This window comes from Mus caroli, unplaced genomic scaffold, assembly GCF_978045245.1.
Source record: "Mus caroli unplaced genomic scaffold, Mus_caroli_1 scaffold_1, whole genome shotgun sequence".
In the NCBI taxonomy this organism is placed as follows: Eukaryota; Metazoa; Chordata; class Mammalia; order Rodentia; family Muridae; genus Mus; species Mus caroli.
The window spans coordinates 175,731,986-175,755,575 of record NW_028227256.1 but is presented as its reverse complement, the minus strand read 5'-3'; the positions used below and the strand labels follow the sequence as shown (position 1 = coordinate 175,755,575).

Below are 23,590 nucleotides of genomic sequence, written 5' to 3'. Positions count from 1 at the left end.
AAGTTCTTAGCACTAAGTACCTACAAGAAACAAACAAACAAACAAGAGATGACACTCCATGGCTAGCAACTTAACAGCACATCAGAAAGCTCTAGAACCAAAAAGTAAGCTCACCAAAGAGGAGTAGATGGCAGGAAATCATCAATCTGAAGGGTGAAATCATTAAAAAAAAAAAGAAACAAAGAAAAATACAAAGAAATGAAACAAATCATTGGAACTTTGAAAGAAATCCACAAGATAGACAAATCCTTATCTAAACTAACTAAAAGAATATCCAAATTAGCAAAATCAACAAGGTGTACATGAAGGAGATTCACAGAATCATTATTAGGTTATACTTCAAAAACCTCTACTCCACCACATTGGAAAATCTGAAAGAAATGGATAATTTTCTTGACAGGTACCAGTTACCAAAGTTAAAACAATATCAGAGAAACAATTTGAATATACTTAACATTCCTAGTGAAATAGAAGCAGCTAATAGAAAATTCCCAAACTTTTCACCTTCATATGGAAAAACAAAAAGCCCAGGGTAATTAACAACAACAACAACAACAACAACAACAACAACAACAAAACAACACAACAAATGCCTATAGCCAGATAGTTATAATTCAGACTTCTAACACAATTTCAAAGAAGAGTTAACATCAATTCTCTTCAAATTATATAATAAATTAGAAACAGAAGGAACAGTGCACAATTCTTTTTGTAAGATCAATTACCCTGATATATTATATTATATATATACGTGTGTGTTTGTGATTGTGTGTGTATATGTATGTATATATGTGTATACATGTATATATATATGTGTGTGTGTGTGTATCTTTGAAAAAAATAATTAAATAGAATCTGCCATATTTAGCACTGGAAGGAAAAAAACAAAAACAAAAAACCAGACAGGATTGTTTCATTCAAAGCACTGAATTCCTTTGACAAAATCACCGTTAAATTCCTGAAGAGATTAGGGATATAAAGGTCATACCTAAACATAATAAAGGCAATTTACATTGAGACTATATCCAACATCAAATTAGATGGAGGAAAACTTAGAAAGTTTCTGCTAAAATCAGAAAGAAGACAAGTCTGTCCACTTTCTCCAAATCTATTCAATAAAGTACTTGAAGTTCTAGACAGAGCATTATTGGCAGATGATACAATAGTACGCATAAATGATCCAAAAAATTCCACCAGACACTCCTAAAGCCTGAGAACCACTTCCAGTGAAGTGGCTGGCTACAAGATTAATGAAGAAACAAGCAAAACCCCAGTAGCCTTCCTCTGTACAAAGGATAAATGGGCTGAGAAAGAAAGCAAGGAAACAACACCGTTCACATTAGCCTGGAGTTATAAAATATCTTGGGGTAACTCTAACTAAGCAAGTCAAAACTTGAATGATAAAAATTTCATCTTTGGGCTGAAGAGATGGCTCAGTGGGTAAGAGCATTGACTGCTCTTCTGAAGGTCTTGAGTTCAAATCTCAGCAACCACATGGTAGCTCACAACCACCAATAAAGGGATCTGATGCCCTCTTCTGGTGTGTCTGAAGACAGGTACAGTGTACTTACATATAAAAGTAAAATAAATCTTTAAGAAAAAAAAACTTCACCTTTGAAGAATGAAACTTAAGAGGATATCAGAAGATGGAAAGATCTCCCATGCTCATGGATTAGTAGAATTAACATAGTAAAAATGGCCATCTTACCTAATGCAATCTAAAGATTTAATGAAATCTTTAACAAGATTCCAACACAATTCTTCACAGACCTTGAGAGGATAAAACATAGAATACTCAAGATATCATGAATGGGTGTTGGATCTTGTCAAATGCTTTTTCCGCATCTAACGAGATGACCATGTGGTTTTTGTCTTTGAGTTTGTTTATATACTGGATTACGTTGATGGATTTCCGTATATTGAACCATCCCTGCATCCCTGGGATGAAACCTACTTGGTCAGGATGGATGATTGTTTTGATGTGTTCTTGGATTCGGTTAGCAAGAATTTTATTGAGGATTTTTGCATCAATATTCATAAGGGATATTGGTCTGAAGTTTTCTATCTTTGTTGGGTCTTTTTGTGGTTTAGGTATCAGAGTAATTGTGGCTTCATAGAATGAGTTGGGTAGAGTACCTTCTGTTTCTATTTTGTGGAATAGTTTGTGAAGAACTGGGATTAGATCTTCTTTGAAGGTCTGATAGAACTCTGCACTAAACCCATCTGGTCCTGGGCTTTTTTTGGTTGGGAGACTATTAATGACTGCTTCTATTTCTTTGGGGGATATAGGGCTGTTTAGATCATTAACCTGATCTTGATTCAACTTTGGTACCTGGTATCTGTCTAGGAACTTCTCCATTTCATCCAGGTTCTCCAGTTTTGTTGAGTATAGCCTTTGGTAGAAGGATCTGATGGTGTTTTGGATGTCTTCAGGATCTGTTGTTATGTCTCCTTTTTCATTTCTGATTTTGTTAATTAGGATGCTTTCCCTGTGCCCTTGTTGAAATTGAAAAGCTCTTGTTAAGCAAAGGATACTCAATTGGATAAAGCAGCAGCCTTAAGAAGGGGAAAATATTTTTGCCAACTCCATTATCTACTAGGACTTTTATGCAAAATATATGAAGAACTCAAGATAAAAAACAATGCTGGGTGGTGGGGGATATCCACCTTAGACCCAGTGCTTGGGAGGTAGAGGCAGGTGGATCTCTGTGTGTTCAAGGCCTCCACTGTTGTCTCCTGAGGGCTGGGATTAAAGGCATATACCTGACTTTGGTTTCTTTTACACTCAGTCCATTACCCTGTCCCTAAAATGGTGCACCCCTATTTAGGGTGGGTCTACCAATCCCAAAGAACCTAATGTAAAATCTTCCTCACAGACATGCCCAGTGATGTGTCTCCTAGTAATTTTAGGTCCTACTAACTTGAAAATCAATTATTTACCATCATACAAATAAGCTTTTATTTATTTTATTTTATGTTTATGGGTACTTTGCCTCTGTGTATGTCTGGGCACCAAACTTTATTAATTTTGAGACAGGGCCTCATGGTGTAGCTCTGGCTTGGTTTCATAATGAGCATGCCAGCTAGAGGCTGGTGTTATCAACCAACGGTTACCACTCCCTGCCTCATTTGTTTTAAAGTTATAGTAATGTTGTAGAAAATATTTAATCTCAATCAGGGTTTTTTTCTTCTTTCTTTCCATTTTTTATTAGATATTTACTTTATTTACATGTCAAGTGTTATCCTGAAAGTCCCCTATACCCTCCTCCTCCTGCCCTGCTCCCCAACCCACCCACTCCTGCTTCCTGGCCCTGGCATTCTCCTGTACTTGGGCATGTGATCTTTGCAAGACCAAGGGCCTCTCCTCCCATTGATGGCCGACTAGGCCATCCTCTGCTACATATGCCACTAGAGACACAGTTCTGGGGAGTACTGGTTAGTTCATATTGTTGATCCTCCTATAGGGTGGCCAACCCCTTAAGCTTCTTGGTTACTTTTTCTAGCTCTTTCTTTAGGGGCCCTGTGTTCCATCCAATAGATGACTGTGAGCATCCACTTCTGTATTTGCCAGGCACTGGCATAGCCTCACAAGAGATAGCTATATCAGGGTCCTGTCAGCAAAATCTTGCTGGCATATGCAATAGTGTCTGGGTTTGGTGGCTGATTATGGGATGGATCCCTGGGTGAGGCAGTCTCCGAATGGTCCTTCCTTCTATCTCAGCTCATAACTTTGTCTCTGTAACTTCTTCCATGGGTATTTTGTTCCCCATTCTAAGAAGGAACAAAGTATCCACAGTTTGGTCTTCCTTCTTTTTGAGTTTCATGTGTTTTGCAAATTGTATCTTGGGTAGTCTATGTTTCTGGGCTAATATCCACTTATCAGTGAGTACATATCATGTGAGTTCCTTTGTGATTGGGTTACCTCACGCAAGATGATATCTTCTAGATCCATCCTTTTGCCTAAGAATTTCATAAATTCATTGTTTTTAATTGCTGAGTAGTACTCCATTGTGGAAATGTACCACATTTTCTGTATCTATTCCTCTGTTGAGGGACATCTGGGTTCTTTTGAACTTCTGGGTATTATAAATAAGGCTGCTATGAACATAGTGGAGCATGTGTACGTATGACAAAGTGAAACATCTTCTGGGTATATGCCCAGGAGAGGTACTGATTGATCTTCCAGTAGTACTATGACCAGTTTTCTGAGGAACTGCCAGACTGATTTCCAGAGTGGTTGTACCAGCTTGCAATTCCACCAACAATGGAGGAGTATTCTTCTTTCTCCACATCCATGCCAGCATCTGCTGTCACCTGAGTTTTTGATCCCAGCCATTCTGACTGGTGTGAGGTGGAATCTCAGGGTTGTTTTGATTGGCATTTCCCTGATGTCAATCAGGTGTTTTTACCCTGCCTTTGATCATTCAGTTCCCGGATAAAAGACACACAACTTTGATTATTACAATAAGGCTTAATCAGCAGTACAGCTGGTCAGATATCTATCTTTTATCTTAGTAGAATCTATTTCCTCATCAATAACACTGAGTTATTCCATCTGGGCAGCTCTTAACTCTAATTGGCTAGCCCTCACAGCTATGTTTCCATGATTCACCTATCCCATGGCAGCTTCATCCTCTCTCCACCTTCTCTCTCCTCCTCATAGTTCTCCTCAGACCTCAAGGCCTGGACCCCCAAACCATGCCAATTTCAATTCTGCCCAGCTATAGGCTGTAGGCATCTATATTCACCAATCAGGGATAACTTGGGGGGCAAAGTCACTAGTGTCACTTGGGTCTATTTGTGGATTCTCTCATTCCTTGAGGTAAGCAGGCCTAGTTGCCATTATTTAGCCTTACAATACATAGCAAAAGACTAAACCTCAACAGTCTCCACTTTTAGTTCAATAAGAGGCTCTTCTTCTTTCAGATATATGTTGAATAGAATTATAACAATTATGAAAACTATAATGTATGAAATATATGTATAATGTCCAGTCCATTTGGCAACTTAGATAAAGTAACATCTATCCTTTCTTGGTGAGTTGAGAATTTTTTATCTAAATCATTTTCAATCCTAATTTGTTTTTTTGTTTTTTTTTTAAAGATTTATTTATTATTATTATATCTAAGCACACTGTAACTGTCTTCAGACACATCAGAAGAGGGCATCAGATCTCATTACAGATGGTTGTGAGCCACCATGTGGTTGCTGGGATTTGAACTCTGGACCTTCGGAAGAGCAGTCGGGTGCTCTTACCCACTGAGCCATCTCACCAGCCCCCAATCCTAATTTGTATTATTAACCTAAAAACATCTTCATAGACCTAGAACAACTTCTTTAATCCTAAACAATTTAAGTTTATAGTCAGACTATGACTAATCTTCAACTCCATCAGAGATCTGAGAAGGAATATATATTACCTGAGTATGCAGGAGGTGCAGGGACTCAGCTTCTAAAAATTATAGAAATGTCTGAGACAGTTCATTATTTGGACAGTACCTAAATTTTCTATAATGTCAGAGCATCCATTTTCAGTCTTCTGTCCCAGGATATCTGACAGACCTCATGTGAAGCAAGAATTATGAAGGACTTGCTTACCCTGTTTGGCAGAGCTTGGCAGTTGACTATCCTGTGTCTATTTGTCCTTTTTGGACAGCATTTTGTCTCTAGAAAAAGTTAGGGCACTTTCTTTGCCCAGTGACTAGTCTGCCACTGTAACTCCATATAGAAGATGCTCACCATCTTCTCTGAGGTGGAATGGGGGTACTGTCAGAAACAGACCTTCTTATAGTCAAAGATCTTTAATAATGAAATAAGTTTAAATGCCGTATTCTGAGGATTGCTGTGCTTTGAAGACCATCTATTTATTCATAGCATATCTAAGTTGTTAAAACATTATTTATTCTTAGCTATTATGTGAATAACACTTAAAACATTCTATCTTAGTTCACTGAACTAGTATCTAATATGAGCATGAGTTTGACTGACTATTAACTTGCACTGCTTAATTATTTTTAACAGTTTGTAATAGCAGCCATTACAAGGAGTAGAATATTGCGAGCTTTTGTTCCCCCTGGTAAGAACACGCTCAGGGCAACCGGAATCTTCTGCGGCACAAGCTTTATTGCTTACCCCATCAGGAGCCAGTGGTGAAGAGAGCCGGAGAGGGAGCCAGAGAGAGAGAGAGAGAGAGAAATGGCGGAGCCCTCTCCCTTTTATGGAGGACTGTCCTCCGCCTCGGACGTGTCGCTCCCTGATTGGCTGCAGCCCATCGGCCGGAGTTGTCGTCACGGGAAAGGCAGAGCACATGGCGTGGAAAGCTACCCTGGCACATGCGCAGCTTGCTTGTTTACTACTTAGAACACAGGTGTCAGTGCTATCAGCGCCATCTTGTAATGGCGAATGTGAGGACGGCTCCTTACAGTAGAACTAAACCTTGTATTTTAAAATGAGTTGTGTATACATAATACCTATTAAGAATGGATATACATATATATGTATATATACATATATACATATATGTATACATATGAATATATGATGTTGTAACAAAATCAATCTTAAATTTTTATGTATATACAAAGATTTATACCACTGAAAACCTTAAACCTATATCCTGTTATAACAAATTTAATCTTGACTTTTGTGTCAGTATACAAACATTTTTAACAGCAAAAACTTTAAACCTATAACCATATTCAAAGTTCTGTAACAAAATGTTACCTCAATTTTGCATCAGAATATAAAGATATCTACCAATGTAAGGTTATGGGTATAAAATGCTTTTTGTTGTTTTTGTTTTGTTTGTTTGTTTGTTTTAATGTAGATTCAAGCTCTCTAACCTTTCTCCCTGACTCTTTTCTGTTCCTGACCCTTTCTCCCCCCTCTGTCTCTACTTTCTCTTTCTCTCCATGTGTTCCTGGCTGGTATCCCTTCTTCCCTTCTTCTCTCTCTGTGTCTCTTTATCTGCCTCTAATTTTTTCTCTACTGCCCTTCCCCTCCCCCTGAAATAAACTCTATTCTAGTCTAAAAAGAAAAAAAAAAAAAAGAGTGGATTCAATAATCAACTCTTATTTTTCTAACTTCTTATAGTATTTCTATACCCCCCTTTTCATTTCAATCCCCCTTCTCTTACCTATGAAAGAAAGAAGGACAGAGAAGAGGAAAGGAAAGAGAAATCCTCTGAGTCTAAGCTCCCTAGGTAGTTTCCTCCCTGGCCAAAACCATACCATTGACCCCAACGTAAGGGACCAGGACCATGGTCTTCTTATAATGGCTTCTTGCTGAATTGAGGCAAAGAATTTCTGTTTGGGGGCCCAAAAGGAAATTAGAAAAATGGTTACGTCCAAAGAAAGCTAGCTGGCATCATTTGTTATATAGTATCTATGTGTTAAGACAGTTCACGGCTTAATTGTAGTCTGGACTGGAACAGTCTGAAAGGATGGATGAACCAAGGCTTTCTGGGAACAGCAGTCCTCTCTGAAGCTAGTCTAGAAACAAGTATCTGGAAAGAGCATCAGTCTGAGGCAGGATCCATCAGGGAGGTGAAACAGCAGGTTTGTGCATTTTGGCATCCTTGAGGGTAAATCCTGTCAGGGCTGCCCTTCTGGCATTTCATCCTGTAATATATAAATCTTACTAGAAATATATATATATATTTCTATGAAGACATGTGTTCCGGGTGCACAGATCAATTAAACATGATTTTTTTGTTGTTCCTTGTTTGAGCAGGTGAAAGACAACTGTCTTTCTTTAGAAGTTAGTTTGAACATGTAATCAAGCTATGGTATAAATCTCTATTCATGCCATCTGAATGGAGGGTGGTATGTAATAACAAGTCATTAGAATTCTGTAACCACCAAGATTTATTGGTCATGTGAGCTGGGGTTTGGCTGGAGACATAGATTAACCTCAGTCAATTTCAGAGTTGTTTCAATAGAGGCTTTAGTAATATACATTAACAATGCATTGGGTCCTTTTGATTTTCTCCTGTTTGCAGCCCAGGGATACTCCCACTGAATAAGGATCAAATCTGATCCTTATTACTTTGGAAGGAGTCCAAAGCCTTTTGTTCTCCTCTTTTAACACAAATATATAACCTCTCTTCCAAAATAGCATGCCTTTAATCCAGCAACCAAAACACATCAAAAGTATAGACTGATTCAATCTAGCAGTCCAATTTTATTTAGGCTTCCTCTATTTTGACTTCTCTCATAGAGGATTTGTAATATCATAACCACTGAATGTCTAACCACCTTCATTTTCATAATTAAAACAATTATTATTATTTATTGAGACAGGGTTTCTCTGTATATCACAGGCTGGCTTTGATCTATTCTGTAGATTAGACTGGTCTTGAGTTCATAAGGAGTCTATCTGTCCCTGACTTTATCTCCCACATACTGAGATCAAAGGCCTGGATTTATTTATTTATCTATGTGTGCTTGAAAATATTTATATCAATTCCCGTTTCCTTTTCTCATTTTTAGAGAGTAATATCTCTGTGACTAAATATCATGCATTCTCCTTTCTCTCTCTATATATACATTAATTAAATATTCTTTTGTATAACCAACTTTATTTTAATTCCCTTTAATTTATTGTATAATGTACTAGGTTGAGCTGTAATCAGTTTTCCCCTGGAAGCTCACATTTATAGAGACTAGTTAGGGTGACATCCACTTTTAAGTCAGCTATCATGAGCTACCATCAGTTCTCACAGGGAGCTCCACATTCCAAGGAGACAGGTTGGCTTCTCAGAGTAGCTTGAGATTCTTCCCCATGTTAGCTCTTATGTGCATAGCTTTTTCTTTCTGTTGGATAAAAGCAAAACAATTTGCCCCAACCCCAATTCTGGGTCTTCACATTGTCCAGCAGAATATACCTTTTCCAGGGCACAATGCTTTTTAGCAACAGAAAAGCATAATTTTTCAACTTGAAATTATAAACATACCTTATGTGGATAAATATGCCTAGATTACCCTTTCTCTTTATATAAATTTAAGACCGATGTGTTTTATTTTTAAAATTAGTAAGGACACAACTAATCATTGTTAAGCAAACCCTTTATATTATTTCTAAGAAAAAAATAAGTCATTTTGATTCCAAGAGTATTGTTTTGAAGCAGCTATATCTATCGGCAGAGGGTTCTACCCTGACTTTTCATGTAGACAAGGCTGGCCCATATTTCAGAGATCTGCTTGCTTTTGTCTTCTAGGTCTGTCATTTTTTTTTTAGTTCAGACATTGTGCTGTGCCTACAAGACTAAGCTGACATCCTCCTCCTAGGCCAAGAGCTGCACTTTAGCAGCTGGGCTGAGTAGCCTGGGGAGGGGGTGGTTTGGCTGGCACTTCATCCCCTGTTGTAGCTCAAGGGCTCTGCCACCTGACATGCTGTCAGATTTGGGAGGGTCCATCTGTGTTTTAGTTTTTGCTGTGAATCCCTGGAATCATGTTTGCAAACTACATTTGCATTTTAGCTTGTTCTGGACCCTGCATGGCTTGGGGGAAACCCAATATTGCTAAGGAACTATTCCACACCACCTCCCCCCATTCCTAGTGTGAAAGGGACAGCATGTGTTTTTTGTCTTGTTTTGTGTTTGTGTGTGTGTGTGTGTGTGTTTATGTGGGAATCTGAAATCAATTTTGTTAAAAGTGAGTTCGTGCCCCACAGTTGGCACCAGTATGTTGTAGAAAATATTACCTTGATAATTCAGTTCCCATAACTTTTATTGTTATAATAAGCCTTAATCAGCACTAGACCTGGGCAGATATCTACACTCTATGTTGTTATAATCTATTTGCCCATCAATAATCCTGTTATAATTTGTCATATTCCACCTGGGCAGCTCCTATCTCCAATTGATTACCACTCACAGCCATGTTTTCATGACTCACCTATCCTGTGGCAGCTTCCTCCTGTTTCTACTTTCTCTCTCCTCCTCGGGTTCTCCTCAGACCCCAAAGCCAGCAACTGCAAACCCTGTGTCTTAGTCAAGGTTTAACTGATGTTAAGAGACACCATGATCAAGGCAACTCTCATAACAGACAATATTTAATTGGGGCTGCCTTACAGGTTCAGAGGTTCAGTTGTCATCATCAAAGTGTGAGCTACCAGCTTCCAGGCAAGCATGGCCAGGAGAAGCTGAGACTTCTACATCTTCATCCAAAGGAAGCCAGGAGCAAACTAAGCATCCTTAACCAGCCAGGGCAAGGGTCTTCAAGCCCACATCCACAGTGACATACTTCATCCAGTAAGGCTACACCCACTGAAAAAAGGCCACAACTCCTAAAACTGGAACTCCCTGGCCCAGGCATATTCAAACCACCACATTCTGCTCCCTGGCCCCTATAGGTTTGTTCAAATACCTGAGTTTATGGGGGCCATTCCTATCCATAGTACAATGCAGAATATATTTAGTCCAATTTCAAAAGTACTCATTGTCTAGAGCAGTCTCAACAATGTTCAAAGTTCAAAGTCTCTTTTGAGATTCATTCAGTTACCTAACTGAAATGGCCTGTAAAATAAAAATTAAAAGGCAGACCACATACCTTCAACATACAAGGCTATACACTACCACCCCAAAATGTCAAAGTAAGGAAATACTAGACCAAACAAGACCAAAAAACCAGCTGGGCAAACTGCAAACTCTGTATCTCCTTGTTTAATGTCAAAGTACTCTTCAGATCTCCAACTCCATTCATCTTTGGTGACAACAACAAACTGCTTTCTCATGAGTTGTTTCTACTCTTTGTTGCAGGTATCTCATGGCTGTGGCATCTCTAACACCTAGAGGTCTCCTAGGCAAATTCAACTTCACAGCTACTTGCTCCATTGTCTGAGATCCACACATGATGTGGGCTCCTCCAACATGCTTTGTGTCACTTCTCCAGCTCTGTCCTCTGTAGTAACCTAGGCTCTGATTGATTCCACACCATAACTGATGCTCTTCTTGATTATCCCATGGTATTAGTATCTCCAACACACTGGGGTCTTCTGATGCAACAAAGCTTCACCAAACACCCCTCATAGGCTCCATTCATGATGTCAATGCTCAACTTCTTTGCATGACCCCTTCAGTCCTGAGCTTTCAGCTGCACCTTCACCAGAGTTCTTACCTGGCCTCTCACAGTACCAAGTCTCTCAGCTGCTCTCCATGACCCCTTCATGCCTTCATAATCAATATCATCTGAGTTATTTTTACATGTTACCTCGTACAGCTACAGCATAATTTACAACCTTGGCTATCTCTGGAGCATAGCTTCTTTATTCTCTCAGAAAACACTTCCCAGAATATTTCACCTCAGTGATGCTGATCTCTTCATCACTGCTAATGTCTTAGCTCTGGTTAACCATCCTCAGTTGTCTCAGTAGTCCCTTCTATTCTTGACTCTCAAGCTAGAGCCACATGGCCATAGCTGCCAAGTTCTGCTGCTTGCTGGAGCTGGAACTTGGTCCCCTTGTTCTATTCCATCCTTCATTGCCTAAGCTTGGCTGTCCAGGAACTTTCTCTGTAACTGACCTTGAACTTAGATCCTCATGCTTCTTTCTGTCTCCTGAGTTCTAAGATTAAAAATGTGTACCACCACACCTAGACCTAAGCTATTCCTGCTTGGAACTTGCTCCACACCAGGCTGGCCTTGAACAAAGAGGTCTGCTTGCTTCTGTCTCCTGGAATTAAAGGTGTGCACCACTATGCCTAGGCCTAAGCTTTTCATGGTCACTACTCCTCTAGAATTAAATCAAAAGTCTGTGTTTCCCAGCTTCTAACCTAAAGATCTGGATCACAGTTGTGTTCTCCATTTCTGGACTGACTTCATTTCTAAGTAAAAGTGTAAATGAAAACAATAACCAAGTCCCTTGTTTCACTGCAAAAGTATAAGCACTAAGCTTAACAGAGTGAGATCTTGCACTAGATCACTACTCCCCATATCTGCTTATCTCCTTGAATACACGATTCAGCTCCATTCTACTTCCTGGTATCCATGTAATTTCTACTTTTTCTTTCTCAGGTTGCTCTTTTTCATTAAAATGCTCTTCATAAGAATGAACTTAAGCAACTACCCAACAGAATTTATACCCAGCTGTTTTGAGACTTCCATTGTCAAAGCAATTAATCTAAGTATCTCTTCACCTAAGCCTTAGGCAGTCTCTTCAGACAATGGAAAAAGCAGATATATTATTAACCAAAATATCAAAAACAAAACAAAAACCAACCAACCAACCAAAAACAGTTTCTAGACCACATACTAAAACCTCTTGGGTCAGGTCTGCACAGTTCACATCGTCCTAAGCACCAATGTCTTCCATATTCCTACTACGATGGTCCATTAAGCCCCACCTAAATAATTGTACTACTTCCCAAATTCAAAGTCCCGAAATCCACATTCCTCCAAACAAAAGCATCATCAGCCCTGCCATGTTAATACCTCAGTCCCTGGTACCAACTGCTGTCTTAGTGTTTTACTGCTGTAAAGAGACACCACACCAAGGCAACTCTAAGGACAACATTTAATTGGGGCTGGCTTACAGGTTTGGAGGTTCAGTCCATTATCATCAAGGTGGGAGCATTGCAGCTTTCAGACAGACATGGTACAGGAGCTATGAGTTCTACATTTACATCCAAGGGAAGCCAGGAACAGACTCTGAATCCTTAGGCAGCTAGGAGGAGGGTCTCCAAGTCCACCCGCACAGTGACATGCTTCTATCAACAAGGTCACTCCTCCTAATAGTGCCACTCCTTGGCCCAAGCATATTCACACCACTACACTTTACCTACCTCAATTCTTCCCAGTTATGGGCTGTAGGAATCTTTATTCACCAATCAGGGATGAGTTGCTGGGCAAGATCACATAATGTTACTTGGGTCTACATGTGGATTCTCTTGTCCCTGATGTGAACAGGCCCTGGAGGCTACTATGAAGTATTGCAAGACATAGCAAAAGGCCAAACATCAACAGAGTAAGCCCCAACAAAAGAAGTAATATACTTACCCTCGAACCATAATGTATTTAGTTGGATCACAGCCAACATCAATTTCGAACACCTAAAAATGAAATAATTGTACAAAGTGAGCTCAGCAGCTCTGACTTTGAATGATATAAGCTAGAGGTCGAGCCAAAGATGGTTATAGTTCAGGTTAGAAACACAGACTGAATTTCTTCCCTTATCTGAAAGGCTTCTTACCAGGAGTGTTCCAGATTTTATAATATTTGCATATATCTAATGAGATATCTTAGGGCTGAGCCCCAGGGGATCCTGTCTTCTACCTCTACTGCTGCACCCCTATCTACTCCATGGTTGCAGCCTGCATGGTCGACTCTGTCAGCAGGCATCTATCATGTGCTTAATTCAAGTGGCAACTTGTCAGGGAATTGAATGTCCTTGCATGTAGCAGTCTCTCTTGCTTTGCTCCTTCTGGTTTCCCTAGCCCTCGTGTATAATCAGAGGACTAACAGGTCATCTACTGATAGGCTGCGTACAGGGCCTATGGTATTTGTTTTAAATGCCCTAACCTCACATGTGTGATATCCTACTGTTTCCTTGCACAGGCTGTGATTACAGGAAACCCTGTGTTCCTGCATCCCCAGCATCTGTATTTATTTGTTTAAAGACAATGTACTACCTGTGGATAGGGTAACCTAGCAGCCAGCACAGTGTCTGCTCTACTGTGAGAGGTGACACTCTGGAGTGCAATGAGAAAGTAACAATGAAATCATGCAAACACCGCATGTGGAAAAGGGCAACGTTCAAAGAACCAAAAGAAACTCTGCTGTGCGAGAGACACCACCTCAACATGTAAGGTGGAACACATTGAGAAAGGCACCTGAAATCAACCTTGGTCCTCCATAGTTATGATCATACAAACACATGTGCCTAAATACATTTATACATGCACATATACCATGCATATACACACATGTAAACAATCTACTGCAATCTGATGGGATGTGTGTGTTTGTGTGTGTGTGTGTGTGTGTATTTCAATATATACATACTCCCCACCCCTTTTTTTGGATATAGGGCCTTGTTACACTGTTAAGGTTGTCCCTGAACTCTGGACTCAGTTAATCATCCTGTTTTCTGCCTCACCATGATTTGATAAATAGATTGTATTTCCCCCCAAATCCCTCCATTGTTGAAGAGATGCATTGTTTTTCCACAAAGCACATGACAGACTTATTGTTGTGCTCTGAAAATAAGAGAACTTTTTGCTTTCTCAACTAGACACATTAGATTTACAGTTCAAATGTTAACTTTGTCAAAACTCTGGCATTAAGGAAGAACTCTCGGCCACCCTTTACTCTGCTTCAATGTTTAGAAATATATTGCCTAAAAATTATACGCAATTTCTGTAGGTAAAATGATGATGGTGTCAGCCTTAAAAGAAAGCTTAAGAGGACAGGGCTGAGGGCTGGATAGGTTGCTCAGCAGTTAAGAACACTGACTGGTCTTGCAGAGGTCCTGCGTTCAATTCACAGCCACCACATGGTGGCTCACAACCATCTGTAATGAGATCTGATACTCTCTTCTGGTGTGTCTGAAGATAGCTACAGTTTACTCATAAACATAAAATAAATAATTCTTTAAAAAAAGACAGGGTTGAAAATATAGCAGATTAAAAAGAAAAAAACCCAGCAGATGACAGCTTTCAACTCTGCAGAACAGTCCATTTTTCTGTCAGGGGCCTGGTACTCTCGCCCCTGCCTCATACAACCTCTTGTCTGAGGGGAGACACAAGGGAAGCTCCTGGGTTTCATTTGTTAACCATCTGAGATGCAGTTTATTTTCTCACAAAACTGACTCGCATCCCTTATTAACTACAATCCCTCCATGTTTTCCCCTGGGAACTATGTTCAGAAGCATGGCCTTGTCCTTGATGTTTATTAAGCATTCCATATGACCATAAAAGGGCAGCTCAATTTCTCAACTTTGTCATGGTCAGGACAAATGGTGTTTGTCCTATAATGATTTCACTTGTAATACCCTGTTGTCATCCTGGTCTTTGTTGTCAAAATCACAACCAATGACCACACCTAGGATTAGAATCTGAGTTGTCTTGAAGATGGACTTTGAAAAGGAGCTGAAATAAGAGGAACCTTGCAAAAACCTGTTTTCTAAGGAAACTACAGCTGCAGACTGGGCACCTGGCCTTCTGGACAGGCTTGGGACAGCCCCACCCAGAGCTAAAGGGAAACCATTTCTCCTCAGTTCAGGGACAGGGCAGGATTGTTCCTTGTTCAGGTTTGGTCTGTTGTCATGTACTGTAAGGCTAAATGTGGGTTCCCAAGGCCTAGCTGCCCCAGAAACAAGTGAGTCTGTACCTAGCAGAAAACTCTGTGACCTTGCTCCCAACTTATTTATGATTGGTAAATAAAGATGCCTCCACCCTATAGCTAGACAGCATTGAGATAGGCGGGGCTTGGTGATCCAAGGCCTGGGGTTGGAGGAGACCATGAGTAGAGAAGAAGGTGGGGAAAGGAGAAAGACACTGGAGGGTTAGGAGTCAAGAAAGCATGGCCAAGAGTGCTGTGCAACTGGAGTTGAAAACAGCCCAGATGAAACAGGAAGTAACTCCGGGTCATTAGTAGGAAACAGATTTTAATAGAATAGAGGGTAGATATCGGCCCAGCCTCAGTGCTTATAAAGGCTTATTATAAATGCAAAGATCCAAGTGCTCACAGAGGACAGAAGAAGATGGGGGATTCCCTGGAGCTAGAGTAGCAAGCAGTTAGCCAGCCAATAAGTGTGCTCTGAACTGAACCCTGAGAACTAAGCTTTTACTACTGAGCATTCCCTCAGCAGCAGGCCCAGCAAACTCACATGGAACAATGGATCCCACATGGGAATTCCAATGGCCTTTGTCACTGACATGCTGGTGGGTGACATATTAGAGTTGTCATCCCCTCATGAGTCAATTCTTCTCCCAAAGAAACAGCAGGGACTTCTGGAGGCTGGGTTACACTACTGTATGTTCACCTCTTGGTGAAAGTTTAAAGGTGACATGATGCCTTGTTGGAAATGACAGTTCTCTATGCTGTAGGCAATCAAACAACAAAGTGACAAAGATGCAAGTTCCAATTCAAATGGCTCACTCCAGCCCATTTGGCCTGGCAGTTTTAGAAGAGCCTGACATCACTGGATGGAGAAAGAACAGAGCTGGTACTGTCTGTCTCTGGACTATTTTCCCAGAAGGTTGATGGCTTGCTTATTCCTAAGCATGGCTCGAGAGTGTAAAGAAAGGAAGCTGTGCGTGAGAGCATATTCTATACTTGGTAAACAGGATTTGACTTCCATGGCTAATAAGATAACCTGTGCTTTCTACAGCACCATGTTTCCCTGTTGCTTAGCAGGGATTTGCACTGGATTTCAGAGATAGGCCTCACAATGCAGTAGGCCCAGAAGGTTAGGTCTGAAACTGGTCTGCCTTGAAAAAGAGAGAAGGAGAAACTTCCCCTCCCCCAGGTCTTACTAGATAATGATTCTATGACAGGCACTGGTTTTTTGCATACTTTTCATAAATGACCCCACTTATTCCAGCAACTCAACGGAGGATCCCGCAATACCACTCCTGGGCATGTATCCAGAAGATGTCCCAACTGGTAAGAAGGACACATGCTCCAATATGTTCATAGCAGCCTTATTTATAATAGCCAGAAGCTGGAAAGAACCCAGATGCCCCTCAACAGAGGAATGGATACAGAAATTATGGTACATTTACACAATGGAGTACTACTCACCTATTTAAAAAATGAATTTATGAAATTCCTAGGCAAATGGATGGACCCGGAGGGCATCATCCTGAGTGAGGTAACTCAATCACAAAGCAACTCACACAATATGTACTCACTGATAAGTGGATATTAGCTCAGAAACTTAGGATACCCAAGATATAAGATACAATTTGCTAAACCCATGAAACTCAAGAAGAATGAAGACCAACGTGTGGACACTTAGCCCCATCTTAGAAATGGGAACAAAACACCCATGGAAGGAGTTACAGAGACAAAATTTAAAGCTGTGACGAAAGAATGGACCATCTAGTGATGCCATATCCAGGGATCCATCCCATAATCAGTTTTCAAACTCTGACACCATTGCATACACTAGCAAGATTTTGCTGAAAGGACCCAGATATAGATGTCTCTTGTGAGACTATGCTGGGGCCTAGCAAACACAGAAGTGGATGCTCACAGTCAGCTATTGGATGGATCACAGGGCCCCCAATGTAGGAGCTAGAGAAAGTACCCAAGGAGCTAAAGGGATCTGCAACCCTATAGGTGGAACAACAATATGAACTAACCAGTACCCGGGAGCTCTTGTCTCTAGCTGCATATGTATCAAAAGATGGCCTACTCGGCCATCACTGGAAAGAATGGCCCATTGGACTTGCAAACTTTATATGCCCCAGTACAGGGGAACGCCAGGGCCAAAAAGGGGGAGTGGGTGGGTAGGGGAGTGGGGAATTGGTTATGGGGGACTTTTGGGATAGCATTGGAAATGTAAATGAGGAAAATACCTAAAAAAAATTTTAAAAAATTATTCTAGGATATTTTAAAGTTTTGGAAAATAATATCTTTATGATTTTATTTTTGCTATATTCATTATTTGTACATAAGAAATCTACTAGTTTTGTGAGTTAATTTTGTATCTTGATACTTTTCTTTGCATTTTGTCATTGCAGAACTTTATGTGTAGAGTCTTCACAGTGATTAATATACAAAATCACATAAAAATGAAGATAATTTGAATTTTTCCTTCATATTTCCTTCATCTATTCCTTTTAGAATAAACAAAATCACCTATGACAGTATCATCAAATAAATTGATTTGAATCCAAAAAAAAAAAAAAAAGAACATGTTTCCTTTTACAACAGGGGCAAAAAGGCCTCACAGGTCATAAAGAAGCCAGTGAATGAATGGAGTAATTGAGACCTGAAGTTAGGTGAGGGAGGTCTGTTGGGTAAAGCTGGACTGGACAGGCAAAGAGGAAGCTATGACACATTCATGGATTGAGAGAGACAGGAGAAATCCCCAATTCCAGAAGATAGCTGCAAAGGTCACAGCCAAACCCCTGAAAGCAGAAAATGCAGACTCAGGCTAGGGTGCAGTTTTGTGCTTCAGCTGCAGGATGCAGTTAGTGAGTAGGGGTGGGGAGGTGGGAGTGGGGCATGCAGCTAACACAGCTTCTAGGGAGTGTTTTCTGACAGAAATGAGGATAGGTCACATTTTCCCAGTTAAAAACTCTCAAGTGGAAACCTAAGTGTTCTTTTCAAAGTTGATTGATGGTGTTTTGCTGGGGCAAACACATGAAGGAATGTGAAAGGCTAAGGTAGACATGTGAAGGAATGTTTCACTGAAGCAGATACAGGAGAGAGGATGTTCTGCAAAAGCAAGCACACGAAAGGATACGTGATGAAAGGTTGTGTTCTCTGCTAAGGATGCACATGTATTGGTCTGCCTTACACTGCAGAGTTGAACTGCCTTTGTTGGGACGCCACAGAGAAATGCACCAAAAAGCTTCTGGTGGTGTGCTGCAGTTGGATGCATGTGCTGAGGCAAGATCCACGCTGAGACAAGACCTGGGCTGAGGCAAGACAAGTGGAGGACACATGATGCCTCAGTACAGGGGAATGCCAGGGCCAAGAAGTGGGAGTGGGTGGGTAGGGGAGTAGGGGTGAGGGTATGGGGGACTTCTGGGATAGCATTGGAAATGTAAATGAGGAAAATACTTAATAACAAATTTTTAAAAAAAGAAGAAAAAAATAGGACCTGAGATCTTGTCTCCCGGATCCTTCAGGGACCAGTCTGCACAGGTCAGCTCATGGACTGCAGAAGCAACACAGCTTCTAGGACAAGCAGAGGTTACACAGCTTCTAGGACAGGCCCCGTTTTGGACTCCAGACATCCAGGTACATTTCCCACTAGAGGAGAGGTGTATGCCTGGGAAAGCTCTGACTGCCAGAGCAGGTGAGCCATCTTGTGTCCCAGGTTCTTCAGAGACCAGTCTGTGCAGGTGAAGGTGGGTACTGCAGAGGCAACACATCTTCTGGGACAGGCCCTGTTTTTGGCTTTCATCTGCAGCAAGGAGGCAGGTCTGAATGCCAGACCTCTGGGCACCTTCACTGCAAGAGGAGAGCTTGCCTGCAGAGAGTACTCTGACCACTGAGACTCGGGAGAGAGCTGGACTCCCAGAACTGCTGACAAAGGCTAACAGAATCACAGGAGGAACAAGCTCCAGCCAGAGACAACTATAACAACTAACGCCAGAGATTACCAGATGACAAAAGGCAAACGTAAGAATCTTAATAACAGAAACCAAGACCTCTCACCTGCATCAGAATCCAGCACTCCCCCCCTCAGCCAGACCTGGATACCCCAACACACTTGAAAAGCAAGACTCAGAATCAAAATCATATCTCATGATGCTGGTAGAGGACTTTAAGAAGGGCATTAGTAACTCACTTAAAGAAATACAGAAGAACACTGCTAAATAGGTAGAGGTGCTTAAAGAAGTACAGGAAAATACTGCTAAACAGGTAGAAGTCCTTAAAGAGGAAACACAAAAATCCCTTAAAGAATTACAGGAAAACACAACCAAATAAGTGATCCAAGACCTAAAAAGGGAAGTAGAAACAATAAAGAAAACCCAAAGGGAGACAACTCTGGAGATAGAAAACCTTGGAAAGAAATCAGGAAACATAGATGCAAGCATCAGCAACAGAATACAAGAGATGGAAGAGAGAATCTCAGGTGCAGAAGATTCCATAAAGAACTTGGGCACAACAATCAAAGAAAATGCAAAATGCAAAAGGATTCTAACTCAAAACATCCAAGAAATCCAGGACACAAAGAGAAGACCAAACCTACGGATAATAGGAGTAGATGAGAATGAAGATTTTCAACTTAAAGGGCCAGAAAATATCTTCAACAAAATTATAGAAGAAGACTTTCCAAACCTAAAGACAGAGATGCCAATGAACATACAAAGAAGCCTACAGAACTCTAAATAGACTGGACCAGAAAAGAAATTCCTCCCAACACATAATAATCAGAACAACAAATGCACTAAATAAAGATATAATATTAAAAGCAGTAAGGGAAAAAGGTCAAGTAACATATAAAGGCAGGCCTATTAGAATTACACCAGACTTCTCAGCAGAGACTATGAAAGCCAAAAGATCGAGGACAGATGTTATACAGACACTAAGAGAACACAAATGCCAGCCCAGGCTACTATACCCAGCTAAACTCTCAATTACCATAGATGGAGAACCCAAAGTATTCCATGACAAAACCAAATTTACACAATATCTTTCCACGAATCCAGCCCTTCAAAGGATAATAAAGGGAAAACACCAACACAAGGACGGAAACTACAACCTAGGAAAAGCAAGAACATAATCCTTTAAAAAACCTAAAAGAAGACAGCCACAAGAACAAATTCCAACTTTAACAACAAAAATAATAGGAAGAAACAATTACTTTTCCTTAATATCTCTTAATATCAATGGATTTAATTCCCCAATAAAAAGACATAGACTAACAAACTGGCTACACAAACAAGACCGAATATTTTCCTGCTTACAGGAAACCCACCTCAGGGAAAAAGACAGATACTACCTCAGAGTGAAAGGCTGGAAAACAGTTTTCCAAGCAAATGGTCTGAAGAAACAAGCTGGAGTAGCCATTCTAATATCCAATGAAATTGACTTCCAACCCAAAGTTATCAAAAAAGACAAGGAGGGGCACTTCATACTCATCAAAAGTAAAATCTACCAAGATGAACTCTCAATTCTGAATAACTATGCTCCAAATACAAGTGCAGCCACATTCATTAAAGAAACTTTAGTAAAGCTCAAAGCACACATTGCACCTTACACATTAATAGTGCGAGACTTCAACACCCGACTCTCACCAATGGACAGATCCTGGAAACAGAAACTAAACAGACACACATGGGCACTAATAGAAGTTATGAAACAAATGGATCTAACAGATATCTACAGAACATTTTATCTGAAAACAAAAGGATATACCTTCTTCTCAGCACCACATGGTACCTCCCCCAAAACTGACCATACAATCAGTCACAAAACAGGCCTTCACAGATACAAAAATATTGAAATTGTCCCATGCATTCTATCAGATCACCAAGGACTAAGGCTTATCTTCAATAACAGCATAAGTAATAGAAGGCCAACATTCACGTGGAAACTCAACAACACTCTACTGAAAGATTCCTTGGACAAGGATGAGATAAAGAAATAAATTAAATACTTTTTAGAGTTTATTGAAAATGAATCCACAACGTACACAAACTCATGGGACACAATGAAAGCAGTCCTAAGAGGAAATCTCATAGCACTGAGTGCCTCCAAAAAGAAACTAGAGAGATCATACACTAGCAGCCTGACAGCACACCTAGAAGCTCTAGGATGAAAGGAAGCAAATTCACCCAAGAGGAGTAAACAGCAGGAAATAACCAAACTCGGGGCTGAAATCAACCAAGTGGAAACAAAAAGAACTATTCAAAGAATCAAAAAAAACCAGGAGCTGGTTCTTTGAGAAAATCAACAAGATAGATAAACCCTTAGGCAGAATAATTAGAGGGCACAGGGACAGTGTCCTAATTAACAAAATCAGAAATGAAAAAGGAGACATAACAACAGAACATAAGGAAATCCAAAACATCATCAGATCCTACTACAAAAGGCTATACTTAACAAAACTAGAAAACCTGGATGAAATGGACAACTTCCTAGACAGATACCAGGTACCAAAGTTAAATCAGGATCAGATTAATGATCTAAACAGTCCCATTTCCCCTAAAGAAATAGAAGTAGTCATCAATACTCTCCCAACCAAAAAAACCCCAGGACCAGATGGGTTTAGTGCAGAGTTCTATCAGACCTTCAAAGAAGACCTAATTCTAACTCTCCTCAAACTATTCCACAAAAGAGAAACAGAAGGTACTCTACCCAATTCATTCTATGAAGCCACAATTACTCTGATACCTAAACTACACAAAGATCCAACAAAGAAAGAGAACTTAAGACCAATTTCCCTTATGAATATTGATGCAAAAATACTAAATAAAATCCTCAAAAACTAAACCCAAGAACATATCAAAACGATCATCCATAATGACCAAGTAGGCTTCATCCCAGTTATGCAGGGATGGTTTAACATACGGAAATCCATCAACACAATCCGTTATATAAACAAACTCAAGAACAAAAATCACATGATCATTAATCTCATTAGATGCTGAGAAAATATTTGACCAAATCCAACACCCCTTCATGATAAAAGTCTTTGAAAGATCAGGAATTCAAGGCCCATACCTAAACATGATAAAAGCAATCTACAGCAAACCAGTAGCCAACATCAAAGTAAATAGAGAGAAGCTGAAAGCAATCCCACTAAAATCAGGGACTAGACAAGGCTGCCCACTTTCTCCCTACCTATTCAATATAGTACTTGAAGTCTTAACCAGAGCAATTTGACAACAAAAGGAGATCATGGTGATATAAAATGGAAAGGAAGAAGTCAAAATATCACTGTTTTCAGATGATATGATAGTATATATAAGTGACCCTAAAAATTCCACAAGAGAATTCCTAAACCTGATAAACAGCACAGTAGCTGGATATAAAATTAACTCAAACAAATCAATGGCCTTTCTCTACACAGAGGATAAATGGGCTGAGAAAGAAATTAGGGAAAAAACACCCTTCACAATAGTCACAAATAATATAAAATATCTTGGTGTGACTCTAACTAAGGAAGTGAAAGATCAGTATGATAAGAACTTCAAGTCTCTGAAGAAAGAAATTGAAGAAGATCTCAGGAGATGGAAAGATCTCCCTTGCTCATTACTATATTTATTAATATAGTAAAAAATTGCTATCCTGCTGAAAGAAATCTACAGACTCATTGCAATCACCATCGAAATTCCAACTCAATTCTTCACTGAGTTAGAAAGACAAATTTGCAAATTCATCTGGAATAATAAAAAAAAAAACTAGGATAACAAAAACTATTCTCAACAATAAAAGAAACTCTGGTGGAATCACCATGCCTGACCTCAAGCTGTACTACAGAGCAATTGTGATAAATACTGCATGGTATTGGTACAGAGACAGACAGGTAGACCAATGGAATAGAATTGAAGACCCAGAAATGAATCCACACACCTATGGTCACTTGATCTTTGACAAGGGAGCTAAAACCATCCAGTGGAAAAAAGACAGCATTTTCAAAAAATGGTGCTGGCACAACTGGCGGTTATCATGTAGAAGAATTTGAATGGATCCATTCTTATCTCCTTGTACAAAGCTCAAATCTAAGTGGATCAAAGAACTCCACATAAAACCAGAGACACTGAAATTTATAGAGGAGAAAGTGGGTGAAAGCCTCAAAGATATGGGCACAGTGGAAAATTCCTAAACAAAACAGCAATGATTTGTGCTGTAAGATCAAGAATCGACAAATGGGACCTCATAAAATTGCAAAGATTCTGTAAGCAAAGACAAAATGTTCACCAACAGATTGGGAAAGGATTTTTACAAATCCTAAATCTGACAGG

At 40.0% G+C, this 23,590-nt stretch overlaps 1 protein-coding gene across 1 annotated transcript in view; it reads right to left on the bottom strand.

The window, feature by feature from the left end:
• Window positions 1–23,590, bottom strand: part of LOC110288529 (cation channel sperm-associated auxiliary subunit epsilon) — a 154,949-nt gene that overhangs the window by 35,578 nt on the left and 95,781 nt on the right. Inside the window, exon 14 of the mRNA XM_085843318.1 lies at window positions 12,993–13,045. Within this exon, the coding sequence (XP_085699444.1) occupies window positions 12,993–13,045 (53 nt within the window). The remainder of the gene's footprint in view (window positions 1–12,992; window positions 13,046–23,590) is intronic.